The 20,898-nt window shown below is 45.1% G+C and overlaps 1 protein-coding gene across 1 annotated transcript in view; it reads left to right on the top strand.

The window, feature by feature from the left end:
- The first annotated feature begins 570 nt into the window (after window positions 1-570).
- Window positions 571-20,898, top strand: part of LOC124545531 (cortactin-binding protein 2-like) — a 113,264-nt gene continuing 92,936 nt past the window's right edge. Inside the window, exon 1 of the mRNA XM_047124478.1 lies at window positions 571-1,124. Within this exon, the coding sequence (XP_046980434.1) occupies window positions 571-1,124 (554 nt within the window). The remainder of the gene's footprint in view (window positions 1,125-20,898) is intronic.

Genomic DNA, 20,898 nt, shown 5'->3' with positions numbered 1-20,898 from the left:
GCGCCCAGCTACAGCAGGCGAGGAAGAAGCAGCAGCAGGACCGGCCTACGGCTCCAGGCGGAACAGCGAGAGGTCGACGGGGACGGAGGCTGCTGAGTCGGCTGCTGGCGCAGCCATCCTGACGTAATCGCAACTGTACAGCGGGCGAACAAGGCCGGCAAGACACAGCGCTGCATTGCACGGGTCGCTGGGGCGGTGGCCTCAGCAATGCGGGGCCTGTGATGCGGACTGAGGTGAACGAAGCTCTGCAGTGGAAGCGAGTAGCTCATTTGAAAAGCTCGGACGAGTTTTAATACGGCACCTCCTGGCACCCATCGACAACACTATTAAAAATATTGTGTACTCTCTCCCCTCTACACCTCCTTGAAGTTTGTAACGGAAGCTTCCGAACACCCCGCATACAGAAATTTGCAGCTACTCTGGCATCATTTTTATGTAGCATTCACATTACATTGTTTCATACGATAGACGTCATGTACCAGTTGTTGTTTATTTCAGGTCTGCCCGCGCCTTGTACAGATACAGAGATCGGTCTGTAAGGGTAGAGGGCTGCTGAGCGAACCGTGCGGCATGGCGACCGCTGGCGGAGTGGAGGAGGCGGCGGAGCTGTCGGCGCTGCTGGACGCGGGCGACGCCGCCGTCGTGACGCTGGTGGCGGGCGGCACGCGGCTGGCGGCGCACCGCGCCGTGCTCGCCGCCAGGAGCCCCGTGTTCGCCGCCCTGCTGAGCCGCGCCGGCGCCGCCGCCGGCCAGGTGGAGGTGCGCGGCGTGGCGGGCCCGCTGCTGCGCCAGCTGCTCGCCGGCCTGTACACGCTGCGCGCGCCGCGCCAGCCCGGCGCCGCCCTGCAGCTGCTGGAGGCCGCCGACAGGTACGGCGTGACGCAGCTGGCGGCCGACTGCGAGCGGCTGGCGGCGGCGCAGCTGCGCGTCGAGACGGCGGCGGCGGCGGCCGTGCTGGCCGTGACGCGGCGCTACGCCGGGCTGGCGCGCGCCGCCGTCGCCTTCCTCAGGGCGCACGTCTCGCGCGTCGTGGGCACGCGCGGCTGGGCCGACGCCATGCGCACGCAGCCCGACGCCCTCATCGAGGTGATCCGGCGGCTGGCCGACACGCCGGATGAACCCAGGTGAGCCGCCAGTCTCTCTTGCCCAGTTCTAGTCGTGTGTATATTTACGAGCCTGCACAGAAGTCTCTGTCTTGTACACTACTGGCCATTGCTACACCAACAAGAAATGCAGATGATAAACGGGTATTCATTGGACAAATATATTATACTAGAACCGACATGTGATTACATTTTCACGCAATTTCGGTCCGTAGAGCCTGAGAAATCAGTACTCAGAACAACCACCTCTGGCCGTAATAACGGCCTTGATACGCCTGGGCATTGAGTCAAACAGAGCTCGGATGGCGTGTACAGGTACAGCTGCCCGTGCAGCTTCAACACGATACCACAGTTCGTCCAGAGTAGTGACTGGCGTATTGTGACGAGCTAGTTGCTCGGCCACCATTGACCAGACGTTTTCAGTTGCTGAGAGATCTGGAGAATGTGCTGGCCATGGCAGCGGTCGAACATTTTCTGTATCCAGAAAGACCCGTACAGGACCTCCAACATGCGGTCGTGCATCACCCTGCTGAAATGTTGAGTTTCGCAGGGATCGAATGAAGGGTAGAGCCACGGGTCGTAACACATCTGAAATGTAACGTCCGCTGTTCAAAGTGCCGTCAATGCGAACAAGAGGTGACCGAGACGTGTAACCAAAGGCACCCTATACTATCACGCCGGGTGATACACCAGTATGGCGATGACGAATACACGCTTCCAATGTGCGTTCACCACGATGTCGCCAAACACGAATGCGACCATCATGATGTTCTAAACAGAACCTGGATTCATCCGAAAAAATGACGTTTTCCCATTCGTATTGCCAGGTTCGTCGTTCAGTACACCATCACAGGCGCTCCTGTCTGTGATGCAGCGTCAAGGGTAACCGCAGCCACGGTCTCCGAGCTGATAGTCCATGCTGCTGCAAACGTCGTCGAACTGTTCGTGCAGATGGTTGTTGTCTTGCAAACGTCCCCATCTGTTGACTCAGGGATCGAGACGTGGCTGCATGATCCGTTACAGCCGTGCGGATATGATGCCTGTCATCTCGACTGCTAGTGATACGAGGCCGTTGAGATCCAGCACGGCGTTCCGTATTACCCTCCTGAACCCACCGATTCCATATTCTGCTAACAGTCATTGGATCTCGACCGACGCGAACAGCAATGCCGCGATACGACAAACCGCAATCGCGATAGGCTACAATGCGACCTTTATCAAAGTCGGAAACGTGATGGTACGCATTTCTTCTCCTTACACGAGGCATCACAACAACGTATCACCAGGCAACGCCGGTCAACTGCTGTTTGTGTTTGAGGAATCGTTTGGAAACTTTCCTCATGTCACCGGTGCCAACCTTGTGTGAATGCTATGAAAAGCTTATCATTTGCATATCACTGGATCTTCTTCGAGTCATCGCGTCTGTAGCACGCCATCTTCGTGGTGTAGCAATTTTAATGGCCAGTAGTGTAAAATTCATCGTCACTAATAAGCCTTTTTCACACAGCTCGTAGCCCGCATCTCGTGGTCGTGCGGTAACGTTCTCGCTTCCCACGCCCGGGTTCCCGGGTTCGATTCCCGGCGGGGTCAGGGATTTTCTCTGCCTCGTGATGGCTGGGTGTTGTGTGCTGTCCTTAGGTTAGTTAGGTTTAAGTAGTTCTAAGTTCTAGGGGACTGATGACCGTAGCAGTTAAGTCCCATAGTGCTCAGAGCCATTTGAACCACACAGCTCGTGATGATACCACATAACATGCCGCATAACAGGTCCATCGAATCTCTAAGTTGAACTGCATTTATTTGCACACTAGTTTAGTCCCAAGATGGTCTTTTTCTTTCTTTTTTTTATCTTTAATTGTGTTGCTCACAAATTGTAGCAACTGAACTTTTCACGCTAACTAAGTCCTTTTGCGAATGTGGTTCTGACCAACAAGCGATTCTGGGAGCTGGGGTCCAATACTTCTCCTAAAGGTGCTTTTTGCGTCCTCGTAGTGACATTTCCAAAGAAACTTTCATCCCCTAACAGATATTTATTTACATCTAACTGAGAAATCAAATACGAGTTTTCATATAGCGAAATATGTTCTTAAAAATTTTTCATCCCTTATTTCATCCTCTTTGGGGTTGAATTTCCAGAACACTGAAACATATATTTTCTTTCATCTTGCTGAGATGCGAAATACAAATTTTCATAGATTTAGCTTTGAAAATGCTCTCGTAATGACATCTCCTATTTCTCCTCCTTAAGCAGTCAAATTTCGAGCAGTCTTTTCTGAAACGATATCTACAGTATAAATCAACACTATCTCCAAATTTCAACTTTCTATTCTTTGCAGTTTGGGCTGGATGATAATGGCCCTATCTCACCCCCTTAATGACTGAATTTCCAAAAACAGCGAAACACGAATTCTTTCATTTCTAATCGAGAAGCTAAATACAAAAATTTAAAAATGTTATCACAATTAAATATTTCCATAAAACATTTCATTCCTTATTTAAGTTCCCTGGGTGCTGACTTTTTAAAAACACTGAAATACGATTTTTTAAATTTGGAACCCAGAAGTCAGATACCAGTTTTCAGATATGTAGCTTTAAAAATACTTTAGTAGTCCTTCAATAATCATATATTTTCAAAAACAGCTTTCACCCACTATATCATTCCCATAGGAGTTAAATTCTAATTTCTAAAAATGTTGAAACACTTATTTCTTTACTTATGATCGAGAAACCATATACGAATTTCCGTAGGTACAGCCTTAAAATTGCGTTCATGGCGACAATTTGCAAAACACCTTTCAAGCCCTATTTCGCTCCCTTAGCGATGGAATTTCAAAAAATCCCCTCGTAAACGACGCATACGGTATAAGGTCAACACCCTCTGCTAACTTCAAGTTTCTGTCGTGAGTGCCTTGGGCTGCGCGATGGTGAGCCGGGGAGTGAAGTCAGTCAGTCGGGATGGTAGCTTTTATACACAAATTTATCTAGCTCAATCACGGGAGGGAAACTTACACAAAATCTGATATGTAGAACATACGCGACAGAGGATCATATTAACTGAACTATAAATGCGCTTCAGTCGGAAATAATATACGTTTAATTGCAGAACTATCTTCGAAAGATTATAGTTCCATAATCATTTGCCACCCACAGCAAGCAAGAAGGAGAGAGAATAGTACAAAATATAGCTGAACCCAGATTTAATTGTGCTACTCGCATAATTTATTAAGTCATGGATGTATTGTGAGTAAGTCAGTCAATTACAACGGATTAAACTCAAGCCTGTGTCACACATGGGTCTGTAACACAAACGTCATAGCAACATGAGAATCTCGAATAACATACAAGACCCATACAAATTGTAAAAGTGTATGTATGTTCCGCATCTCCTCCTAAGCAACTGGAACGATTTCAACCACGCTTGGTACAAATATCATTTACTGTCTGGAAAGAATCACTCACGCTATTTCCATGGGGCTCCCAAAACCGGATTTACGTAAACCGATTTCCCAATATCGCTTCCGGGTGCTCATGTTAACATTTCAAAATCGATTCTGGAAATCCACTCCTAGTTGCTGGTTTCCCAATTTCGCAGTCGATTATCGCTCCCTTGTTAACGCAACCGGGTTTAATATGTGCTTGGGTTGTCAAGCTACGTCTTGTTTTCAGGATATGCGGTTAACGTGGGTGAAATGCCCTACTTAACCCGCAGGACGGGGCAGATAAAAGAAATTGTGGAAAGGGGCCAAAATAAGGGGCTGTCAGTTACACTCGAAGAGACAACTTTATTATTTGATGAAACATTACAAGAGCCAAAAAAATTTTTTTTAAACATACAGATGAAAGCCATTTTCATTTAGAAACGGCTGAAGGCCAATAACTTAAAACGCAAGCATAATCAGAAATTTAAAAGGCTAGCCTTATCTTAAAACAGTTCTTTAGTTAGGCTGAAGTAAACAAGTTAAATTCAAATCGGCTGAAGGCCGAACACTTGAAACTCCAAAACATTATTTTTTTTATTAAAATACCCAAGTCTTTAGGTAGAACAGTTCTTTAACTTAGGCTGGAGACCTTAAGAACAAACAACTGAAACTCAGACCGGCTGAAGGCCGAAGACTGAGAAATTCAATAGGTTGAAGTAAACAAGTTAAATTCAAATCGGCTGAAGGCCGAAGGCTTAAAAATTCACTATTTTTAAATGCTAAAGGGCTTACTTGAAACAGTACTTTGAACTAGGCTGAAGACCTTAAGAGTAAAACAACTCTAACTTAAAACACAAAACCGGCTAGATGCCATACAAGTACCAACAGTAAAAACAAATTTAAAAAAAAAAGGCAGTCCACACAAGGGCACGCAGATGCTCGAGGGGCGGCCTGTAATTCAAGCACTAACGTTCGGTTAGATGAGACAGGCAGTCGGGCCAACCGTTCACGATCCGACGACAACCCAACCGACCAACAGTCAGCGGAACCACCGACAAGATAACTTCCACTTCACCCGACCAGGGCACAACAGGGAGTGCAACGGAACAGTGTAGAAGATATTGACGCCCACAACCAATCATACACGGAGCTGTCAAACTACACACCATGCTGGACAGCAACAACACGATGAGGAAACTACGCTGCCTGAAATTTACGTCAACGCCGAGGGCAGGTAACCGGAACGTTAACAGCCTCGAGGCAGAAGATTCCGCTGGTGCACTTCAAATAACCAAATACAGTGAAACTCCACCGGAGGGTGGCTAGAATTTTCAAACTTGAAAACCACGTTGTTGCTCGCGGGAATATCCCAACAGCCGACAACGAACTCCAAACGACACAATGTGAACAGTAGGTTAAATCAAAACCCAACTTTCGTGGCCGGCCGTAGTAGCCGAGCGGTTCTAGGCGCTTCAGTCGGGAACCGAGTGACCGCTACGGTCGCAGGTTCGAATCCTGCCTCGGGCATGGATGTGTGTGCTGTCCTTAGGTTAGTTAGGTTTAAGTTCTTCTAAGTTCTAGGGGACTGATGACATCAGATGTTAAGTCCCATAGTGCTCAGACCCATTTGAACCAACCCAACTTTCGTGTCCAGGGTCGGTGAGCCACGTCCCTCGTAACAATGGGAACAGCGCGACACACTCCGGCACCGCGTAGAGAGCGCCAGAGGGCCCCGGCCAAACTATGCTCCGCCAAGAATTCCTCTTGCCGGCCACTGTGGCTGAGCGGTTCTAGGCGCTTCAGTCCGGAACAACGGGGCTGCTACAGTCGCAGGTTCGAATCCTGCCTCGGGCATGGATGTGTGTGATGTCCTTTGATTCGTTAGGTTTACGTAGTTCCAAATCTAGGGGACTGATGACCTCAGCAGTTAAGTCCCATAGTGCTTAGAGCCATTTGAACCATTTGAGAATTCCTCACTGCTCCATGCCAGCCGACCGACTTCTCGGAGCCAGTACTCTGACAACATTTAAAATAACATGTCAGTCAAAATCACACAAACTACACACAGTTTCACGAACACTGTCACAAAGAACTAGACGATGCTAACGGCAGTTCCTGTACAATAACAGGAACGAATCAAAAGTCGGCCAACCCATAAGCGATCGCCGGCCAAATACACGTCGTCCGACAAGACGACCGGCGACGACCAACCAAAGTCGCCCCCCACTCCAGTCACGTGTGTCGGCAACCGTCGGGCGAGTCATGGCGGTTCGGACCTCACTGCTGCCGCGTCCCGACTGAACTTGTGCCGCGCGCCAACTCGAACACTGCCAGGTCCGAACTCACTGCTGGCGCGTTCCAACCAACTGGACGACACACGATGATCACGAAGTAATAGCAGTCCAGCAAAGACAATACGGCAGGGCAAATAACGGTAAACTCTGCTGCTGCCGCTCAGGGGCAGGCAAGGCAGCATCTCAGTGACACCAGTAATTGAAACGAACATAACGAGGTGGCAGTATGGCAAAACAGGATGTTAATTAAGAGATGGCACGAACACGAGCCACGCACGGTTCAGCGGGCTTACTGTGCGGTGAAGGAGAAGCAGAAATATTAGACTGACCATGAAGCTGTCTACTTGTAATATTTAAGTGAAGAGAAGTAACGAATGTGTTGATTGAATCAGAAACTGGATCAGTCGTTTTCCAGAGGCCATATTAAACTGGGCTACCAAGTGCGCTTCAGACCTTAGCATGTAAACACGACAGCGAAAAACGGTTTCCGAAATTCGGTTGTGTCGTGTGTAAACGTAGTTACTGAGAGGGTAAGAACAACTCACTTATATAAGGGGCGGGGGCGAATAAAAACTGTAGCCCACGACACGAGAATACCCATACTGTAGTTATCCTGCATTTGAGACGTACACAAACTTCACACAGAATTTCAACCTTTAACGAAACTGTTTCTCGCTGACGACCGCCAAAAAATGATGAAAAAAAGCTTGTCGCTTACTACATTTTCTTTGTTCGTGCAGTGAAGCTGTCACATGAATCATGACGTTTTAATTTATTACTCCTCAACTACTAACTGCATTCGTGATACTTTTTTCGGACAGCATTCGCATATACAACTGAATGTGCCGGAATAATTACATCATTATACGACACTTTGTTCAGGAAATACGACGTCATAAACACTGAATGCGTGAAAAACTATCACGTCGCGCAAGGCGTTCAAATTTATTACTTTGTTGCTACTAACTCTGTACGCAACATTTTTCACAGAGGATACCCAGATTTGCGACTGAATGTAGCTACAAAAATATGTTGTTGCAGCACACACAGTTCGATATGCCGTGTGAAGAACTGACGCATCATGGAAGATGTATTAACTTATTACTTCTTTGCTACTAACTCTATTCACAACACATTTCGCATATAGAATCCATATATGCTGCTAAGTGATATAGAAAAATATATCGTTTTACGACACGTATTGCAGTCTGGGGATATGAAGTCATAATCACTGAGATGCGTAAAAAACTTTCGCATCATGCATGGCGTTTTAATTTATTACTTCCTTACTGCCGATTATGTTCACAACACACTTTGCAGACATTTGACACATATACAGGGAGGGAGGGAGCGAGAGAGGGATGGAGGAAGGGAGGGACGGAGGGAAGGAGGGACGGAAGGACGAAGGGAGGGTAGGAGGGAGGGACGGAGGGACGATGAGAAGGATAGCCCATGATGAGGAAGGAAAAGATAGGAACTCCTACCATTAGGAGAAGGAGATGGACGGAGATATGGGAGGAGGAAATGCGGAGAGAGAGACGAGAGGAGGGGTTGGATGGAGAAAGGAAAGGGGAGCAGATGAACAGGGAGAGGGGGACGAGAAGATGGAATTAAAGGTAGGAGGAGGAGTTGGACAGAGGGGAAGGCCATTTCTGAAAGAACACTCACTTTGATGGGCAATGAATCCACCACCTTCAGTGTGCATGCACAGTTACATTTGAGCCCCCGTGGGAATCTCAGATTGCAAGCATTCAAGACATCGATGGGGAATGCTGATAGTGGCAGTGGCACTGGGTGGGAGTGTGGTTCGCCAGGATGTGTGCTGAGATAGTCTGTGCAAAAGCAATAAGCACTGTGTCCAGGTGGCGCAGAGGTTAACGGAACTGCCTAGTAAGCGGAAGATCCCTGTTCGAATCTGCTCCAGCGAACACTTTCAATTATCGTTGCTCTTTATGCGTGAAGTCGCGATGCAGCTCCCATTTACATTTGTTTCATTAGTGATATAAAGAGACTCTGGCACACTTTTTTTCATACATCAAGGGGAAAACATACATTCAGGGGATAATTAGCGTCCCAACCCATTATTATGCTAATTGATTTGTGACCTTCTGGGGGTTCATTTGTGACCCCTGGGAATAAAACAGCCTTCTCATCCCACACCCCACTGGGATAAGGAACACTTCTTTTTGTCACCCTTCGCCAGTCCAGTTCCTCCTTTCTGGGAAATCCTCCAGTTCTCTCCCGCCCCTCCTTCGCATTTCCCCTCTCCTTCTAGATAAAACTAGTTGGAAAGTCTCTCAGACTGTGTAGGGTCCACGCCAGGTCAGTGGAAGCAGCTGCTCTATGTGCTCGCCCTGTTGTGCAGATACTGAGATAGCTCACAATACCATCAACAGAGGATGCTGGGAGAAGCAACCTGTACACCGCTCCTCTCTCCAATTCCCTTCTCCCCTCCTCCCTAACCCCTCCGGTTACTTCCTGTTGGACAAAGCACCAGATAGCGGCAACTCTTTGATGTTGATACCTGGGAAATTCATGTCGAAACACATGCTCTCTCTCTGTCTCCCTCTCTCTGGTGGACACTAACACCTCTTTTGTCCTGAACAACGTAACAGATACCTCGTAAATCCGCAGCCCTGCTGGGATGTGGATGCCTTGGAAATAGTCCATTTGCGCTACCCCAGTCAATAAAATTGACTGTTGGTGAATACTGGGATGGCACATTTGGCAGGAAATTATGGGGCTGTCTGGGATTCAATCCCGCAGGCAACCGGTTTCTAAACCCTATCTTCCCTTGTCTGGATTTTCCTTTGTCTTATTGGTGGATACTGGCACAGTTAGGTCGTTTGGCAGGAAATACATTACAGCTGAAACCAATCCCTGCGAACTGATATGTAAATCGAATTTTAAAAGTAAACAGTATTGCAGAGGGCATAACAATATGTTATGCCCTCTGCAATGTAGTCGAATTTCCTGCCGTGGAATCTTTCCAGTCCACCAGATCAGCACAGACTGAAGAATTTTTCTCAACTTTTTTTTTTTTGTTTTTTTTGGGCGTCCTGTCATGGATGGGGCGCTGTGCACTAACTCAGTCGATCCCTGCACGTGAAGGTGAGCAGACACACGAATATTTTCCAACAAGATAACACCTTCAATCTGCAGCAGTGTAATTACACGATTAGGACGTGTCGTTGCTGGATGGGGTAGTACTTACACCCTCCACACCAATATTTCTGCACGGTCTAGGCGATTTTCCCCCCAATGTTTTGTGGGAGGGGAGGGAAGTGGGTGTGGGAAATACTGAATATATCCTTATTCTTTCTTATGTTACTGTCTTGTATGGCATTTATTCAGTTTTCGCTAAACTTTTGTACATTTGTCCATTTTTATTAATTAAAATATTAAGTCCTTTCACAAATATGTATAATTCTTGTGGCATATATTAACATTTTATTCATCCTTTTTTCCTTGGCTACATCTCCCGTGTGCTGCACAGTTCTTATGCGCATGTAAATGGACAGTGAACGGTTGTTTTCTTTGGCACTCCAGCGGGTTTCCCGAGCTCCTCGTGTATTTAGTAGTTCATATGTCGGCCGCCTGCGCTACCACGCCCAGGTGGTAAGCCATTAGCCCGCGCCATTTACCTCTTTGTCTGCCAGCGAGGACGGCGCCCCGTCCGCTGTATCGATGCGTAAGGCTCGATGCACACGAGCGATCCGTCATCGTGAGTTAGCAACATCAGTTGGCGCGTTTCAGCATCATCATCATAAACTAAAGGCTATGCCTTCTCGATTTAGCCACGTCCCTCTCTCCATTGTCATCCTCTTCAATTCTTCATACGATTTTATCCCCATATGTTCTTTGATGTTGTTAAAATACGTTGCCCTTGGCCTGCCCCTTGGTTTTTTCCCTAAAACTTTTCCTTGAAATACATTCTTTAGCAATTGGTAGAGTCTCATTATGTGCCCTATCATTTTTAATTTTCTTCTTCCTATATAATTTAGCAGCGTTCTGTTCTCATTCACTTCTCTTAAGACCTGTTCATTACTTTTTCTATCTACCCAGCTTGTTTTCGTCATTCTTCTCCATATCCACATTTCCATTGCTTCCAGTCACTTTTTTTCTGCCTTTCCCAGAGTCCACGCTTCACGTCCGTATGTTAAGACACTCCACACAAAAGTTTTGGCAAACTTTCCTACTTTCTAGGCTTATAAGATTGTCTGTTAGTAAATTCCTTTTATTTTTGAAAGCTTGCTTTGCCAAGGCTATTCTTCTCTTTATATCTGTGGTACATTTATTGACGTCAGTGATTGTGCTCCCCAAATAACAGAAGTTCTCAACCTGCTCTAGAACATCATCTTCTAGTTTAACATTAACTTCACCATTTTCTCTTGTCTTCCCTACTACCATATTTTTTATTTTCTTATTATTTATTTTTAGATTAAATTCTTTTAGGATTTTGACAAATTTTAGTAACATAAACTCCATTTCCTTTACTGGGTTGTCGGGCAAAAAAAAAAAAAATACGGTTTTTTCTCATAAGACCCTGAGAGTAGGATCGGCGGCAAAGAGGGCAGGGGTCGTTTTCCGAGGCCTGGCCTCAGTGTCCCGTTCCCGCCCTCCCAGCGCCAAGGAAAGGGAAGGGGTTCGATGTCAAATCGGCCATGCGAAACTGTCGTTCGGATTTGCCAGACACGTGTGCGTACGGGCAAGTGCGAGGCGAGCGCCTACCAATTTTATTTTTTATTTATTTGAGAACAGTTACATTTTATCTTTCTTTGGCGAAACGAGATACAAAAACGCTGAAATATTTTCTGAATGAACGAAAGCATAGTAATTGGCACATCCATACTATCCTTTCTCCTTTCGCAGCAGGCTTTTGTTAACTTTTATACTCATTTCCTCTTATTTGCAAACCCTCTCACCACCAATCATTTGCTGGTGACAAAACAATCGGTAACTCGTAAGGTCTTGGTTCAAATGGCTCTGAGCAAAAAAAATGGTTCAAATGGCTCTGAGCACTATGGGACTCAACTGCTGAGGTCATTAGTCCCCTAGAACTTAGAACTAGTTAAACCTAACTAACCTAAGGACATCACAAACATCCATGCCCGAGGCAGGATTCGAACCTGCGACCATAGCAGTCTCGCGGTTCCGGACTGCGCGCCTAGAACCGCGAGACCACCACGGCCGGCTCGTAAGGTCTCCACGGTAGTGGAATCAACAGTCTGATACCAACAATATGATGACGGACGAATAGAAAAGTTAGTACAATTATTGAAATTATGCAGTAAAGAATTAGAAATAAAATAAATGCAGTTAATCGAATACAAATAATGCAACTACAAATAATGCAATTAAGTAATTTTGATAATGATTTAAATAAAAATTTCAAAACACTTGAGGGAATTCGAACCCACTATGTTCCACTTACCATGAATGTATCATAACACCTATGCTGTCCTAGGAAACGGTGCAGTATTCTTCTAGTCCTTTATTCGAAACGTCTACACGATCGAAATGTTGCTAGCCGTGGAAGGTATGGAAAATGCTTGATTACAATAACGTTCAACCACCGATCCCTTCCAAATTTTTTTCCATAATCTGAACGTCCGGCAGCAGTAATAAAACAGTCTCACATGGCTAAGATTTTCAAACATTTCTTCTTGAACAACCTCTTAGTTTTATTAAAAAGAAAAATGAAGAGGCTGATAAAATCACTTCACAGCATTTACTAAACCGGAAGAGCAGATTTACATGATCCATTCGTATTGGGCAAGAGACATTCGGAAACCAATATCTGGCCATGTTAGCAAAATAAATTCGAAGCCAACATATAACCACGACAGCGAACATGGCATTCGGGTTTCGATATTTGATTTTCGTCTTCGGCAAACAGTGTGGCGCGTAGACCTGGTGGTCTGGTGTGACAGCACGCCAGTTGTAAGAAAACTGCAGTGTCCGCCAATCCTGCTGCGTACTCCCTGCTTCAGGGGCCTAAACGCGGTGGCGCCACGACCCTGACCAGATTAGCATTTCCTTTGCCCAGTCATACAGCTGTCTGTATTTATTACATGGTTACTAGTTTGCAGGTTCGTCTTCTTCACACAGAAAAGGAGCAACAACAAATAATTACTTCTCGTTTGAATTTCGTATTAACGTCGTAATTAAATTTCTCACTCTAACAGCTTTATTGCATCAGAAGTTCTGCACCCCTTGCTTGTATGAATTTCATTACCCGTTCAACTCAAAAACTGCTGTTCGGCTGTTTAGCTTCTGTCGTTGCTACAGCCTATGCCCTAACATCTAACATGCATTGAAGGAGAAAAACTCGCAACACCAAAAAATAACGTATTTAAGTGATTAACATTGCAAGATCCAGGTTAATTTAAATGCGAGATAAGTCAAGACAGACGTGAAATGATGGTACATAAATAAAATGTGTAACTGCCAGAATGCTGAATGGTAACATGGAAACGTGGATGCATTGTGCTGCACAAGTGCCGGATGTCAGTTTGTGGAATGAGATTCCAAGCTTCTAGCACTTTTATCGATGAATACAGCGACGGTTAATACCGTTTACAGATGACGCTGGAGCCATCGACGGATGGTGTCCCATATTTGCTCGGTTGGAGACAGATCTGATGATCGTGCAGGACAAGGCATTATTTCGACAGACTCTGCAGCATGTTGAGTTGCAACAGCAGTTTGTGGGCGAACGTTATCCTGTTAGAAAACATCCCCTGGAATGTTGCTCATGAATGGCAGCACAAGAAGTTGAAGCACCAGACAGACGTACAGTTTTGCTGTCAGGGTGCGTGGGATTACAACGAGAGTGCTCCAGCTATTATACAACATCGCGCCCCAGATCGTAACTTGAGGTGTACGTCGAGTGTGCCTAGCACGACCTTGCTTGCGGGTCCTCGGCTGGCCCCTCCTCCAAGAGCGATCATCACTGGCACCGAGGCAGAACCAGTTTTCGTCAAAGAACACAACAGACGTCCACCCAGCCTTCCAATGAGCTCTCGCTTGTCACCACTGAAGTCGGAAATGGTGGTGGTTTGGGGTCAGTGGGATGCGGGCTACAGATCGACTGGCTCGGAGCTGTCCGTCAAGTAACCTATTTGTAACAGTTCGTCGTCTGACCGTGGTACGAACTGCTGCTCAAATTGTTCCTGGAGACGCAGTACGATGCAGCAGAGCCGTACTCCGAGTACGATGGTCTCCCCTCACGGGAGACCGGGCTTGTTACGACCGTACCAGCCGGCCGTTGTGACCGAGCGGTTGTAGGTGCTTCAGTCCGGAACCGCGTTGCTGCTATGGTCACAGGTTCGAATCCTGCCTCGGGCATGGATGTGTGTGATGTCCTTAGGTTAGTAGTTCAAGTAGTTCAAGTAGTTCTAAGTTCTAGGGGACTGATGACCTCAGATGTTAAGTCCCATAGCGCTCAGAGCCATTTGAACGACCGTACATTCTCGTGACCACTGCTGCCTGCAATCATGTTCAGTGACTAGACTCTTGCCGAGCCCTTCGTCAGTATCGCAGAAGGAACTTTCAGCTTCGTGTAGCCCTGTTACAGGACCTCGTTCAGGGGACCGAGGTGCTGATAATGGGATTCTTGTCGCGTTAAAGGCATTCTTTAACACCGACTTGTAACGCTACCGCCCTGCTCGGACCTACGTTAGCTCTATAAAGCCTGTACTGCAATAAGTTCACGGGCTTCACCTTATAAACAAGGATTTTAGTACAAAAGTTGACCGCGTGTACCTAATAGAAGCAAGATCGGACTTATACTCAGTCAATAACTACAGTGATGCATCCAGCAAATGTAAAGCATAATTACCCTTTAGCATAGACAAGAAGTACACACAGTAGATGCTACCTACAATTAATAATTCGGTCGCCAGCCTACTTAGGCAATGAGTGAGTTTTTCCTTGTACAAGTGGGTGCATGTACAAGCATAGTAACACGTAGTAATGATGCGTCATATGGCAAAGTTTGGAACCGGAAAAATCCACTGAACTAAAGTTTTCTCTCTTTGTACTAATTTGGATGAACTAAATTTACACAACACCACACAGCAATGATTACTACGAACTACATTTTGTATATTGATCAGACTGAAATCGGGCATAGATTGCCCTAGCACTGACAATCTTGAAAACACACACACAATGTCACTATTAAAGATGAAAAAACATTAATACACTTAGGATTAATATATAATTTAGCTTTACTGGTCAAATCTGATCAACACATTTCAAGGTTTGAAAGAATGGACAAGAGAAGGGGGGGGGGGCCCTGAAACTGTGATGGTCGTTATACTGAAACTATTAAGTACTGAAGGCAAATTAACACTCAAAATTATCAATCTATGGATAACTACTCTTTTGTCTTACTTCTGAGTAATTTAACTGTCATTATTTCTGTCTCAAATTAATTAAATAACATCGCTAACTCAATCCAACAAAAACTCTTTTGTTCTTTACCAATATTTGCAACAGCACACAGAACTATAGATTCCTTCATGGCATAGATTAATCTGCTGATAATTTTCATTAACACAAACATTAAACTTTCAGTTTAGGATACTCGGATTGCACAATACGAGGTAAGGATCCTATCTAGGTCAGTGATCAGGATAAGTCATGGCTAAGGCAATTCTGGTAAGAGTCACGTTATTATTGAACAGTTAGAAACAGTTTCGACACTGGTCCACACAGATACACTTCTAAAGATGAAATAAATGTTTGACCTGTGCAAGTCGGTGCGGCGGTTGGCGGGCAGCGAGATAGCGGGCAGCACGGCACACATGCAAGCGCGGCTAAGGCTCACACAACATCGGCACTTTCCATCTTCTTAGCGTCGTAATCTTTCCAATTTTGTGCCTCAGAATATAGCCATGCCAAGTAGTCGTCGGAATCGGTTCATCCGAGGCTCAATGGAATCCACTTTTCCTGGGTAGCCTCCTCGGTACAGTACGTGTACTTCCGACTGTTGCTCGCCTCCGACTGTCATACTGAGCCCGTTGTGCCGAACCGCGCTCAGTGTGCGTTTTCCCGCCTCGCCTGCCTCCACCTTTTCCCGCTCCCCTACAGGTAGGGTATTCACCACAGGTTTTCTACTACACATATCCTAATGCATTACCTACGTATGGACCAAGTGTATAAATTACAATTTTCACATCTTACAACAGTTTTAACATTAAATACACTTTCCTTTGATTACCACATTATTTGAAATCTAACATAAATAATAATATTCATTTCAAAAGTTACTCACAGTCTCTTTAACATCACGATACGAACCGAAAAAGAAGTTCAAAACATTACTTACATTAATTTATCTAAATTCATAAAGAAAAAAATTATTATATGTACAGTTGTCGTTACAGACTCACCACGTCCAGTCTCAGAGGCGAGTAACGCTCACGACCGTTACAGCCTGTATTGAGAGCCAACGTGATCTGCATCCTCATGGTGGTGGTACTAGCGCCAATATTATGCGCTGGCAGGAAATTTGAGTACACGTAATCTATTCATATGCAGGAACACTCTTAACAACTTTAATTTATTCCGCACAGTTTGTTTTCGGTGTTGCTATTTTTTCCGACAGTTTATGTGCTGAAAGTCCATCTAGTGTGGTGTGCGTACTGTAAGGCCTTTGGTACACACACCATCAGATTATTTGACTTGACACTCTATCGAAGTAGGCGAGTGTCAGCAATATGTCTCGCGGTCTTATCGTGGCGTGTTTATCTTCTGCCGTTAGGTCAGACGATAGAAATGCCACTTGCACACTTAGAGTAGCAGATTGACGGTGACCAACTTTAAACAGTACTCGATTAATTTTCATACACATTTATTAAAATAATAACAAGCATAGACATTACGTAACTTCATTCTGGATGCTATTTACAATTGACAATCTGAAGTTCCTTTGCTCTTGATACTTTAATCTTATTCTCACATATCTCTGATACTTGACAAAGTGTCTATACATTTATCTTCATGGCTATGTACAGGAATATAGTAATCTTATTAGGCGCAGACTGAAACTCGACTACAGACTAATGCAGACTGACTAATCGGAGGTCTGTACACTCGTTATAATACCTCGAGCGTTCAGATATCACCGCGCGAATGTGATCCGCGAGGAGAAGAGGTTCTACGTTAGCAGCAATCTCATTGGCAGCGTTACATATTAATACGCGGATCGGCGGATGCAGAATTTGGTCCGTCTCTAAGGCAGCGCCATCTCGTAGAGCAGAGACGGACGAGCGCTGCGCCTGCACTGTTGTGCTTAGCGGGGCGCGCTCTAGTGGGAAAGTTGTGTACGCACTGACTACGCGGAACTATGTACACAACACCTAGTGATCACAATTTAAAATTTTGTACATTTGTGGTAAGATGTTATGGGACCAAACTTCTTAGGTCATCGGTCCCCTAAGCTTACACACTACTTAATCTAACGCAAAGTAACTTACGCTATGGACAACAAACAGACACCCATGCCCGAGGGAGGACTCGAACATCCGACGGGAGGAGCCGCGTGAACCGTGACAAGGCGCTCTAGACCGTGCGGCTACCCTGTGCGGCAATTCTATGGAATTTTAGTTTGTGCCTCATTTTCAACACTGAAGTTGTTTGAGAGAGAAGCCGTGGAGAAATTGCTTAAGTCAGTGCTAGGTCACTGTTACCGTGTAACGCGCAGCTGCAGCTGCTGCTGCTGCTGCCAGTATGTGACCTGTTTCCCACGCAGCGGCCCTGTGTGTGTGTGTCTGTGTGCAGTGAGCCAGCCGCCGCGGACAGCGGACCAGCCGCCACCGTCGCCGCCCGCCGCCGTCCGCGGGGGAACCACGGCCGGACTTCTGCCGCCCCCGCGCCGCCCCCGCCTGCCCGCCGCTCCCCGACACCCGAAGGCGACGCGGTGCCTCGCAAACGGTAAGTCCCCTCACTACACGCGCGCACACACACACACACACACACACACACAAACAGACACATTGACGGGCTAAAACATTATGACCAACTGCTTAATACATCTTCTTCCATTTCATATGTGGCATACAGCAAACCAGTGCTTAACAGAATTGCTTAAAAAGAGTCTTAGTTGCAATTTTAGTGTTTTATTTTTCAACGACGCGTTTCGCCTTATTTAGGCATCTTCAGGTTATCTATTCAAGGTGGACTCGAGAGACACCAAGATCTGCATAACGCGTTCCTGTGAACGCGAACCAAGATCTGTATAGCGCGTCGCGTTCACAGGAACGCATTATGCAGATCTTGGTGCCTCTCGCGTCCATCTTGAATAGATAACCTGAAGATGCCTAAATAAGGCGAAACGCGTCGTTGAAAAATAAAACAACTAAAACTGCAACCAAGACTTTTTTTAACCAATACGCTTAATAGATCGTTGTCCTTCTTTAGAACGGAATACACGACTGCGTATCAGGGATCCGACAGTTTGCTGGTAGGTTTCCGGAGACATGTGGCATTAGATGCCTATACACGGGTCATGCAATTCGTGTTAATAGCGGGCTGCTTATTTGCGTACGCGGTGGTGGTGCTCGTTAGTGACCCAGATAGGTTTCGTAGGATTGAGAGATGAGAGGTACAAGATTTTAAAGGAATCCGGTGCGGATCTGCATCCAACGTGTCCAGCTCTACAGCCATTAGGACGGAGCGCCAACTGTAAAGTAAACCAGTGTCCACTGGACCTGTGTTGGTCTGGCTCTACAGCCGGCGGACGAACCGTATATGTGGAGTGAATCTTCTCTCGCCGAGAAGGATTGCAGTTGTCTTACACAGGAGTTACAAAACGTGCACCCAGTAATGTATTAACAATAGTACTGATTTTTTTAAATAAGAGGATGCCATCTCTGATAAAATTTTGTTTTATTACCAGAAAATGATAACCACTTTATCGCTGTATAAAACTACAGTCATCAATTACTATACATGTCACCCAAATCACTAATTGCTACAAAACTAAATTCATTGTTCGCTTTTAGTTCTTACTGTAAAAAAAAAACGACTTTTAGTCAATCAAGATTTTTAAATAATTACTAGTATTAGGTTTGTAAGAAATGTTTCTTGTAAATATACGTAAAGACGTCCACAAGCATATGTAACTTAATTATTTTAAATTGTGAGCAAAAAATATTATAGAGGATAGTTTTTCAGATTTCAGTCTGCTCCGTCGCTCATTAATTATTATTTGGCCCATCGTGGAGACGATCCTCTCACACGGCATTGAGGTGGCAGCGACACACAACCGTTTCACCATCACTTTACAGAGACGTCGGTAAAGATCTTTACATTGCTTCCACCACATAAGAGGATTCCAGTCCTATCAAGTAGTTCTTCAGTAATGTATCTATCCATTTCTATTGCGCACAATGCAGCAGGATTTCGTACAGCAAGAAAATTGTTAACTTGTGGATAAAATTTTCCCCAAATCAACGACTGGCATTCATGCTCACCTGAGGAAGACTCTCCACTCTTTGAACTGATCGTCGCATATGGAAAGAACTTTTCAATTACAGTGCTCTGCTGTTGTCGAGCAAATCTTGTGTTTTTATTTATTTTTGTTTTAATTTTTTTTTTCTTTTTTTTTTTTTGTGTTTCGATGCCCGCCAAACTACTGTTGCTCGGCAGTGTGGGTGCACTGTCCACCATTTTCTGCAGACGACACTTCCAGTGGCAGAAGTATTTTGTACCGATCGGCCTATCACACTGACAGTTAAACACTGTCAAAGTGATCTACAGATCGTGAAATACAGAAACACACTACCTCAGTTACACTTCTCTGCCACTGACAACGAAAGCTTGAATATTTCAGTGTGAAACTGATCTCCAACCTGGCTATACATCACCACATACCATATCGATATAGTAAACACACAATTCGTATCCTACAACATACAAAATCATCACTTCTGCTCTCTGCATACGGTTATCGATCACCAGGCACTCGTGCATATACCGCGGAGACAGACAGCATAAGCAATTGCACCATATATAGTCAATGCAGCACTAGATATTTCCAGCAAGCTCGGTAGATTATCCACCATAGCCGAAGGTGCAAGTCATCTGCTCCCCACACACACTAGCCTGACACGTGACCACAGCTCCCTCAGCAGACCAAGCTGTTTCTAGTAGTATGTGGTACCAAATAATCACCGCAGCCTTTGAAATTGTCGATCTGTCACACGAAGCACAATATTTTTAGTATAATTAAACCAAGTTCAGTAGGTGCCTATCAAGTGCGAGTCATTACTTTCACATTAATTACATTGTTTTCAGTCTTGATGGTGATAATGACGACGCGGGAACGCTTCTATGCATACCGTGTAAACTATTCCTGTCTGCACCGAAGCTCTTGATGCAGGAGCTCGGCGGCGAGTGAAACGAAGGAGCTGACCATATAACAGTGCGAATAAATATTCCTATTCTAACAACTTCTTATAATACTTTTAATGAACGGTTAAAATACACATTTTTAACAATGCTGGTACGGCGGATCTAAGAATACGGCCATACGCTACCACCTCCCGAAACAAAAGTGTGAAGATACGTGAATTAATAAATTGAAGAGTGTAATTCTTACTTTGTTTCATACAGATAATTAACGATGTATCGAAATATTATCCTTGCCACAAAACAACTTGTTAATTTACCTTTGGTGGTGTCTGTGACTCATTCAGTTTACATATAGATTATATATAAGAAAAGAAAATAACGAAAAAATAATATGATTCAATACAAAAGGGACAAAAAAAATTTTCAAAAATAACTAGAGTCGCCGCTTATACCAGGCTGACCGCCACGAAGTATTGCCGCATTTGATAAATATGCGTATCAGAATAATCAGCGGAATAAAACCCCTTCCTCTAGTTCTCTAGAAAGTTAAATACAATTATGGCTTGTCAACAACATAGATTATGTGCCAGTTCTATCGTGAGACGAACTTCTGACATTAATTAAGGCGCACCAACCTCCTCCTGTTTCTTTGCACAGGCAAAATTTGTAAGAAAGTGTGTTTGGTCCCGTCCGACGCCCGCCATACCAGCCACACCTAAA

This window comes from Schistocerca americana, chromosome 8 (genome assembly GCF_021461395.2).
Source record: "Schistocerca americana isolate TAMUIC-IGC-003095 chromosome 8, iqSchAmer2.1, whole genome shotgun sequence".
In the NCBI taxonomy this organism is placed as follows: Eukaryota; Metazoa; Arthropoda; class Insecta; order Orthoptera; family Acrididae; genus Schistocerca; species Schistocerca americana.
This window is presented reverse-complemented; position numbering and strand designations above follow the sequence as displayed.